General features: G+C 34.9%; 1 protein-coding gene across 3 annotated transcripts in view; it reads right to left on the reverse strand.

Moving 5' to 3' along the window:
- DCUN1D5 (defective in cullin neddylation 1 domain containing 5) overlaps nucleotides 1-10,347 on the reverse strand; it is a 28,858-nt gene extending 18,511 nt beyond the window's left edge. The window contains exons 1-4 of one of the 3 annotated variants that reach the window (XM_030835680.2): nucleotides 9,931-10,347; nucleotides 7,824-7,915; nucleotides 2,659-2,729; nucleotides 2,156-2,247 (exon numbers count right to left, since the gene is read on the reverse strand). In XM_030835680.2, the coding sequence (XP_030691540.1) occupies nucleotides 2,156-2,247; nucleotides 2,659-2,729; nucleotides 7,824-7,915; nucleotides 9,931-10,016 (341 nt within the window). In that variant the 5' untranslated portion in view covers nucleotides 10,017-10,347. Of the gene's footprint in view, nucleotides 1-2,155; nucleotides 2,248-2,658; nucleotides 2,730-7,823; nucleotides 7,916-9,930 lie in introns of those variants that run through there. The other 2 variants (XM_030835690.2, XM_070046184.1) reach the window with 2 other exon arrangements.
- Nucleotides 10,348-10,851: the final 504 nt, after the last annotated feature.

Consider the following 10,851-nt stretch of genomic DNA (forward strand, 5'->3'; position numbering starts at 1 on the left):
CCTAATTTTAGTAGCTTTAAAGATCTACACTATAGAGTTCTAAGCAGATGGGCAGGGGATAATAAATGAATGAAACAGAAACCTCTGGGTCAATTTTAAGTACTAAATATTGCTTTTATTTTGTAAAGCCTGTGAACTTCCTATTGGAAAGATACGCTAATAAACAACATGTTCATGGGTTCATCAATTTCCCTAGCATATACCCAAGGCTATATGCTAATTATTCACAAGTAAATACTAGGAACACTTTGTGTTTACATATTTCTGTTATACAGAGGCTCTTTATATTATATCAAGTAATTCAAAAACATAAATAATTAGAAACTTTTGGTTTAAAAATACACAAACAATTGTTAGCTGAGATATTTTAAAAAGCAATAGACAAAAAAAGCAGTAGGAATAGTACATAAAGCAGTTGTAATGCCAAATAAAATGTCTTACAATTGACAAGCCATGCAACAACTGATATAAATTTTAATAAAACAGACTGAGCTACATGAAATTAGTTTATATTCTTTGCATAATCTTATATATTTTGTCTTTCTCTATAAAGCTAATTGAATGGTGAGAAACAGCCCAAAGAATTTCAGAATCAACATTTTAATTTGACATGTTATGACACCTAGATGAATGGCAGTCTTGGTTATAAATACTATGATTTTAAAAGTTAATAATGGCCGTCTATTTTATAAAGAATGTAACAAAGGAATATACATAAAGGGATGATGCAATAGGAAGTACAGTATGGTAGACTGGTATTCAGGAAATTTAAATTCTATGTCCTAGCTCTGCCACTAAGAACTATGTAAACTCTGGCAAAATTTTCTTCACCTCTCTGAGTCTCAGACTCCTCATCTCACTTATAAGTAATAAAAGTGAGAGGGTTGATTTTATGTTCTATTCTAGGAACTATGATTTGGTTCATATGAGCAAAGATTTTTACATTAAACAAATATATATACATATACATATGTGTATGTGTATACATACACACACATATATTTATATATATACACAAACACACACACACACAAAATATCTAAATGTTAATACTGGTTAAAAAGGAGAATTACAAAACATTAGACACTGAAAATCCAAATATAAATATTTAAGTTTCATATGAACAAATACACTTAAAAAAAATAACCAAGTATTTTGAAATTTAAGGATAGGCAAACAAGGAGTAAAGAATAGTTAAGTGTGTTAATAAAAGCATAATCACAACAGGAAATCACATGGCTAATTAACCTCCAGTTTGGGGCTCAAAAATATTATAAATTTATGCTTGCTCTAACTATTTTAGAATGTTGACTATTAATAACTTCCTGCATGAACATCAGGAACATGACATAATATAAAATTAATACACAATTACTAACTGACTCTGAAACTAAGCACACTTTACTCTGAAAAGCCAAAATCAAATTATTTTTATAAAGAAGCAATTTTATAACTTATAAAAGCGTCCCAAGGCAGCATCCTAAACTGAAAGTATACAACTATAAAAAGGCTAACGGTTGCACAGGAGCCAAACAATATTTCTACTTTTGTATTTATGAGATTCATTTGGCAAAAAAGAAATAATAAAAGTATCATGTAACTCTCTTCAAATTTCTTTTTTTTAAATTTTTTTGCATTGAAGTAGAGTTGATTTACAATGTTGTGCCAATCTCTGCTGTACAGCAAAGTGACTCAGTTATACACATACAGACATTCTTTTTTTTATATATCAAATTTCTTTTTTAAGTCAAGTGTAAAACTGAAGAGAGAGGAGGCCCCAGAGCTTAGGACTGCCCAAGAACAAACTCCTCATGTAGTAGAATTCTACATTCTGAGAAGGAAATCCCTTATCACTCAAACATCCCGTGAGTAAATAACTTTGATAATGAATCTCTAATTCACCCATCAAGAGAGTCAATGAGTTTTAATAGAACTGTTCTTAGGTTCTTTCTTAGGGAATATGAAAACTGGAGTAACAGTTCATTTTGCCAAAGACCATAATATAAATTTTGTCAATCCTAAACTGATTGTTCTAGATCAAACCAATTTGATTAATTTAAGGTGAAACCTTACTCCCAAAAAACTACGAAGCACAAAATATCAATTAAGATCTTCAAATAGGCCATCAAATTTGTTTTTTAAAAAAATTTCTTACTGTAATGAAGTCATCCCCTTTAACCATTCTTCCTTGGTAAAAAATCCCATGCTTTCAGCCTCCAATTTCCACGCTAAAACTAACATAATAATCTGGAAAGAACAGAACATAAAGGATAGGGGAAAAGTCAGCATAGAGATAATCATGTCTATATTTATCATGGAGAGCATTTTTATACAACTATTTCCATCCTTTAACTATTAAAGAGTACAATCTCTGGAATTATTAACTGTAAAGAAATTTAGATGGGCCAATTTCTTAAAAGCAAAAAGTTCTAACAATTTCTGAAGGTAGAATCTCTCTTACTCTATTACAAATGACATTTGTATCAAGAAAGAGAACACGTGCCCAATTTAAATACATTTAAAAAAACCTAAATGAAAATCTACAATATTCATGAAGAAACAAAATCTTCTGATAAGATTAAAGTGTTCCAATTTTTAGAAATTTATGAATATGCTATACCCCACTTGTATTCCATTTTACTTAGAAATAAAACATACATTTTCAGGTTCAACACCAATGTCTTCACAAAATTTTTCCATTCCTTCTGGCCCTACAACTTCATCAGGACCTTCAAAGACAAAAATAATTTATATATTTTATTGTTATAATTTAATATCAACATAAAACATAAGTCACTGTGTTAAAGGCATCTATGAATACACCATAACATTTTTTGTGAATAACTGAATTTGAATTTTGGCATACCTTTGATAAAGTATAAATACTTGTCACCAGATTAAAAATTTTTTAATTTTGAAATACTCTTTGAAAACCACATTATAAAATATAATTAAGAAAACAGAAAACAAAGCAACGTTAGTATCAATCGCTAGCTTGTACAATAACTTGAACCTATCCATTAAAAATACGTTTACTGAGAACCTCTTCTGAAGAAAATTTTTCACAATGCATTAACAAAGAAGCACAAGAAGGTTTGAGCTTCTTATTCTACTAGACTGTGCCAGTACCAACCCACAATTCAAGACAGTAAACAAAGGAGAGTATCTGTTTCTTACTAAAACAGAAGGTCATTCATTAACCTTCTGAAATATACCCAAATAAAATTTACTAGTTTTAAGATACATTATGAAAATAATGATGTAAGGAAATTACAACATTCAGATTCCAGAATGAGATATTTTCCTTGGTCCTAAAACAGACAGTAAAGCATAAGCATTATGTCATTTTAATGTAGAAATAAATGCTTAATCCCTCAATTAGCTATGTCTATTATTAGTCCAAAAATTAAGGACATTTTCCTTATATTTTTCTCCTTAGTAACAGTAAATATAAGTCAGTACACCAATTCTCAAATTTTTTACGTTATCAGATTCCCATATAGTAATTACATCATTGCTAGGTCTCTTTTTTGACTTGATAAAACAAATTTGTGACAACATGAATGGACCTTGAGGGCATTTTGCTAAGTGAAACAAGTCAGACAGAGAAAGGCAAACACCATATGAGCTCACTTGTATAAGCAATCTACCAACCCCCTTCCTCTCCCCCAAACTCAAATACAGAGAACAGACTGGTGGTTGCCAGAGGCAGGGGTGGGCAAAATGGGTGAAGGTGGTCAAAAGGTACAAACTTCCAAACTTAGTAAGTCCTGGGGATGTAACATAGAGCAGAATGACTATAGTTAATAATACGGTTTTGCGTATTTGAAAGTAGCTAAGAGAGTGAATCATAAAACTCTCATCACAAGAAAACAAAATTTGTGACTATGTGTAGTGACAGGTGGTGATCATTTTGCGATATATACATATATCATTATGTTGTACACCTGAAATATAATGAGGAAGGTAAAACAAATTTTAAAATATAAAATATGATAGAAATATTTACCACACCTGGTTTTTGAAAGAAAATACAGTCTTCAAATATTATTTTTAAAGTAGCTAAGAGAAACTTGTTTTCCTTTCTTAAGGACTGAAAATACTCCAGATTTGTAAGTCATAGACTAGACCAAGGCTGCTCAGGTGGCATTTTATATCACCACCATTAGTTCACAAGCACAACATGTAGCCAATGTCCTATGGTTTTTCTTCATAGAAGAATGTGACCATCCAATATGTGACCAGTTAAACTCTTACTATCTCAGATAAGGTCCAAGCTGCTAAGATGATGTTCACAACATGGTCTGAAACCAAAACCTTTTCAAAAATTTTCTAGTTTAAATAAGCATTGCACTTAGTTATGCAGTGAGGTGTTAAAAGGTGAAGGGGTGGTAATTGCAGGAAACTTTCACTTCCTAATATATATTTGGAGGGGTTTTTTATGAGAATGTGTTAATTATGTAATTTTAAAAGCACACATATACAATTAAGGTGTTAAAAAATACTGAATATGAATCCTTATATGTGGTTTGGATGAAAGTAAAAATCAGATAAAAAATTTAATGGAAGAAAAGTTTTTTTCTTAAGGCATGATGGAAATATATTCTACACTTTTCTAATGCAACAAGAAAGCAGACTTGCCCTCAAAGCTGCCATCATTAGTAGTTAGAAGAGAAAGTCATGTCAAGAAATATCAGTTACTGTCATAAAATATAGCCTCCCTAGAAAATGGGAGATTAGTGATTAAAATTTGATAAGAATCAAGTTAAATTATGTCATATGGAGATATATAAGATAGATATAAGACCCTTCTGTAAATGACAAGTGACTTTCACAAAGCAATGCAAATAATGATAGCAAAAATCTAAATCTAAAACAAGGTCTATACTAATGTTCTTTTCCCCAGATTGCATAACATCAATTATACTTCTTGAAACAAACTTCAATAAAACTACTCCCAGGGTAAAACCTCTGGAGTGGAATTTAACTGACTTTTTCAGGCACAAAATAGGCTTCCACTCAACTTAAGAATCTATGAAAATGATTTAGTTCACTCTACCAGCTGGTTACTTATTAGGATCATGCATTCTATCCCACCTTTTTTCTGATTCTTTATAAGACCTTAAAAGTGCCTTTTCACCTTCTATGCTTTTGTTCAGTAACAGGCCCAATGTATTACTGAATCCTTGCTGATGTAAATAGCACTCAAGATGAGAGGTGTTATGAAAGGGCAAAATCATCAGGCTTATCACACATGACCTATAATATATAAATAAGATTTGTGGTAAAACATTTTTAAAACTTAAAAAAAAATCAATTTTCTGATGTTTTAATAACCATAAGGAAATGTTCCCAGGTATACCTGCAGGGTCTAAAACAATGCCGCCCATAGCAGATGCTCAGGAGAAAAAAAAAAAATCTGCTCAATGAAATGACACAGAACCTTCAACATAAATTACCTAGGAACTATACTGTTAATTTTGGAACAGTATTGTGAAAATATACAACCAGTAAATCTGATGCTGCAATACTATTACTCTTTTAATAATAGCTGACACTTATTGGGTTCTGACTATATTTAACCAGATACAGCGATAAGTGCTTTCTTAACATGTATTATCTCAGTAGGCACAATTATTGTCTCCATTTTAAAAAGGGACATCCCAGTTACTGTTTATTTGGCAAACAACTGGCACCTCCTTATCAATTAGGTCTCTGACCAAAGTAATCTCTAGAGAGACCTTCCCTATTCACCTTATTTGAAAGTCCATCCCAACTTTCTACTTTCTATCCCTGAATCATACCATATTTATTACTTTTATAATCCCCCACAATCTGTAATTATCTTACCTACTTAACTTATTTACTGTCTGTCTTCCCTGCTGGAAGGCAAGTCCCTCAAGGGCAGGGATCTTGTCTAATTTGTTTACCACTATATTCCCAGCACTTAGCACAGTGCCTAACCTACAAGTGCTCAATAAATATGCATCATTCAGTGAAGGACAGAAGATAAGTTAACCTAAAGTACACTTACTAATATTTTCTTTGTAAAAGAAAAACTAGCTGCCATGTACATATTTTAAAATAAGACAGTAGTAGTTAAAGCATAGGCTCTATGGTCAGAATGACCTGAGTTTGAATCCAGATTCTTGTCACTGTATGATCTTGGGCAAATCACTTAATCTAAGCCTCAGTTTTCTCGTCTAGAAAATAAGGATAACACCACCTACTTAACAGAATGGTCATAGGAGAATTATATAATTAGCACAATTTCTGTAATAAAGATAGCAATTATTTTGCTGGCCATTAAAAAATGCTTGTATAGGAAATAAATGTTTAAATCAAATATTATGCTACCCAGGAAAGTCCCTACGAGAAGTAAAACAAGCAAGCATGAAAGAAAAAAAAAATTGACTAATTTTATGGTATCTAGTACCCTTTATAGGCAAAATAAGATAACTGACCTTTTGATTCTGTATCATTATCATACCTACTGGTAAAACTGGCATTTTGAATACTGGGTCAACATTTTAAATGGAGGTCAAAAGAAAATGAATTCCCTCTATTTAATTTGGGTTAGTGGTTGTCTTGGGATGCCAGTAATAGCAGTTTTTCTGGTCTAGAAAGAATCTGTTCTGTTACTAAACAATTTTTAAATTATACTTTTGGGATCACTCAGTGGATCCCAACAGTGAAGTTACTGTCCTCCAAAATGGTCTTATTTTCCATACAGTTAGCCTAAACCTTAACCTTAAGTTCGAAGTACTCTTGAGACCTTAACTTGATTAGCAATAAATACAAGACAATGACTGCATATACACTTTTATTCTAAACAAACACTCTGAGAATGATAGTGATAAAAGGGGAAAAACAAAACAAAACAAAAAACCCAACCAGGGAGGCAGGTAAAAGAAATGAAACAAAGGGGAGGAAAGAAAAAAAAAACAAAAAAAAACTTTAAAATCAATAATTCCAAAAGAACTAAATCATTCTAAGGGGAAAAAAATTTCTTTTCATATATGCTTATGAAGAAGTTAATAATAAATGGAAAACAAGTGTTCTTTTTCATATATTTGCTTAACTCGTTGGCCTCATCCCAGGCTTTGACTTTTACCTCTGAACTACAGTTTCACCCTAGTCCTAGAGTTTTTCATTCACCACTTACAGGATTTACTGTAGTTTAAATTAGTTTCCTAAAGAAGCTTTCCCTGAAACTTCCAAGGCTGGATCATACATTTCTCCTATGAACTCTCACAGTGCATCTTCCTAATATAGCATATAGTACACTGTACTAATATCAGTCTGTTTATTACTGCATCTCCAGTAGAAATGAATGGCTAAATAAATAGCAATTATATTAAAGGGTAAATCTGTCATGTAATGATATACCTGAGTTTTAAATCTTTTACTATGTCTCCCAAGAGTTTCAGAAAATGTCAGTTTATGGTTCAGAAAAATTTCAAAAGAAAACTGAAAAGAAAAACAAATATAAAATGTTTTATTACATACTTTGTGTTTTCCAGAATACCAACTCTACTGTAGCCAATGGATGTAAACCAATAAGTGAATCTGTTTACAAATTTTACTAACAGTAAATGAGTTTCACTCCTCCCATTAAACATATACCGAATTATATATTTAAAGAAATATCAGCCTTAAAGGGCAACAAATTCTTAGCCTAACCATAATCCCCTGTCTTGACCCTGATCTCAGCACAAAGGACTAACACATAGCAGGCCTGCAATAAATAATTTGTTAAATGAATAAACCAAAAGAACGTTTTAAAGCATGTGACTGTTATCTTCTTATATTAATTTCATTACCTGCATACTCATAAAACCAAGCCAGGCACTTCTTGCTTGAAAAATGTTCCTCTCCACTTATTAGTCTAGCAGGGGGTTGGGATCTGCAATAGCTTAGAAAACACACAAATGCCTAAGAATTTTAACAAGTCTCAACTTTTAGTGAAAAGCTAAGTTCAATATGAACTACTTCAATTCAAACCAAAGTATTTTTTTTTTTACAGTTGGTGTTATAGGGAAAAATTGGAATTGTTAAATACTTGCAATTTGAAACAGTAATCTATATATAAAAATTTCTGTCTAACAAAACCCAAATGCTACTTTGCTCACTATCAAATTCCAAAAATATCACTAAAATTATTTCCCCCAGATTTCAAAAGACCACACAGAAGTTCAACCTGATGGTCTCAATCCAGGACTGGTAGTTGGGTATAAATCTTTACAGTGATTCTTCTGCTGATTTGTATGGAAATTACATATGTGTATAATTTGAAAACAAATCTTACAAAGTATATTTTGATACTCAGTGAATCAATATTTCAGAATAATATTATATATTAAGAGTTGTTTATTTATCATCTACCAAGCTTAAATCAATATTTTAAAGACAAAAGATAATATAGGAGTTAAGGCTATAATTAGATTCCACAGATTAAAAAGAAAAAAAAAAAACCCTAACAGATAATACCAGTTCAAATAATTGGGCCAAAGCCTTGAGGATTTAATGAACAGAGAACCTTTTCTCAAGGTTCCACACTACCACAATGACTTAGGAATGCTATAACTTATGCAACTGAATAATGTAATATAAAATAAGGGTGCCATATTTAAAATTTTAAGTTGATAGAGCAAAGTATCACCTGAGTTCTAATAATACTGACTGCTCAGCAGTTTTAATGTGCTTAATTTAAATAATTTTGATACATTATACAATTAAGATTACTACAAGTTAATGTGACAAAAAACTAATTTGCATGTTTCAAAAAAATATGAGCTAATGGAGTAACTATGTCAAATTCTAGTATGAGTTATCAAGAGGTATAAGAAAACAGCAGTATCTTTCACAGTAATAGTCCAAGAAATACCCTTGGGCTCTTTTGCCAAACACAGTAATGAGGAAAAAAATTCAACCAATTACAAAAAGGATAATGCAGACTAAAGAAGTCACCTACCTCACATTTTAAGCAGACCTCTCTTTAAGGATAGTTCTATCATTATCTCTTCTTTATAATGCTGGCTACTTTAAATGGTGGCATCTGAAGTTGTTACATTAAGTGCCAACCACTAATACAGTCAAGACACCCGAAAAGGGAATTTTAAAAACTCACTTCTCACACCTAAATTGCAATGATTTTTTGCAGCATACAACGTTGCTGTAATGCCTTAATGACACGCTACAAGGGGATCAAAGAGCTATACAACTACAGCTCTGCCTTTTCTTTTTCTCCAAGAGGATACAGAGTACAATAGCTCTCAAATTATTAATATTTATATTGAGAGCTAACAGCATCCTGATGGCTGAAAAACAAAACGCACGCAGGGCCTTTCCAACTCCGCACATAAGGACTTGGCTCAGGTGGAGGCGCTATATACTTCCAGAAAATGGGGCTCCTAGTGGGATGGTCCGGGTTAGATCACTCCAAATACTAAATCTGGAGGGCAATTACAGCATAAGGAGCTTTTTTTCTACCATTCCCATGGCAGTTGTCAGATCAAAATTCCTCGTGCTCTATTCCTTTCTTCACACTCTACAAAGAAATTCTAGAAGTGACCCTTGCACGGATCTGTACTCACTTCTAGGTCTGGAAGGAAGGAGGGGGAAGGGATTAAGGGAGTAGGGGGTAACGGGAAAGAGGGCAATTTGCGTACGCATTCCTGTTTCTCCACCCTCCCTGGCACGTAGGCTCAACGTGAGGCGACTCTCCGAGTCCCTTCGCTGGCGCCAGAGCACACAAACCGAACATGAGGTGGAGCCGAGCGCAGACTCGCGCGGTTCCGCGCCTCCCACCTAGGTTTATCAGAGGGGGTTCACCTCTCCCCAGCCCGAGCCCCGGAGACCCGGCCCGCCTCCTTCTTCTCTAGCCCTGCAGCAGAGGAGGTAAGACTGAAGGGTAGGGGAAGGTGGTACCTGGAGATTTTACACTTTTTGAGGCCTCCGTCTTCCGCTACTGCCGCTGCCACCCCAGGAGATTTTCTCTTCTTCTTCACCGGCATCTTCCGCCCTCCCCGGCAGGGCGGGCAGGGGAGCCGGGGAAGGGGCTTGCTGTCAGCTGAAGACTCCTCAGTGCTGGCACCCGGTTCCCAGAGACAGCAGCAAGCAAAGGAGCAGAGTCGCCAGCCCGCCCCAGAGCGGCCCAGCCCGGCCGCTGCCCGCTCCCAGGTCCCCTCCTCGTCCTTCTCTGCTCGAGGCAGCGGATACTCCTCGCCGGCAGGCACTGCGGCTCGATCACACTGGGAAGAGAACGCGGACAGCGTAGCACCTCCACCAGTAACACACTCGGAAAGCAAGAGGCTCACTCCGACCCGGACGCGAATCGCCCAGGGCCGGAAGTGACGCAAGCGCAGAGACGGACGCTGGGAGGGGCGTGGCTTTGGAGGTTCCCCGCTACCTTCCGCCCAGCTGGGTTAGACTGTGTGGACTCCGCGGTTGGGGAAATTGGAATACCTTGCTCGTTTGACTACCTTAGGTTGTCCAGTCTATCCAGACCTTTCTCACGAAGCTTCCACCCTGTCCTAATACTGAAAGTCACCCCCCAAAAAGGTCTTATGAAACCACTAATACTCTGCAGTTGGCGTTAAAAATAACCTGGTAAAGTAAGCCAGGTTTCACTTCTGATCTCTTCCGTGCGGTAACCTAACGTTGTTTCCCACCCCTTAAATACATGTTTCTTTATGGGCCATCGATCAGCCTCCCACTTACCCATCCCCACTTCTCCGTCGTCCCTGACCTCTGCTTATTACTTTTTCTCTTATTAAAACTTAGCTCCACCATTTCTGTTTCACAGAGCTCACCTTTCAGAGACAGTAGGTGATCGCTGACCTAGTAAAG

The sequence above is a fragment of the Globicephala melas genome, chromosome 8 (assembly GCF_963455315.2).
Source record: "Globicephala melas chromosome 8, mGloMel1.2, whole genome shotgun sequence".
Lineage (NCBI taxonomy): Eukaryota > Metazoa > Chordata > Mammalia > Artiodactyla > Delphinidae > Globicephala > Globicephala melas.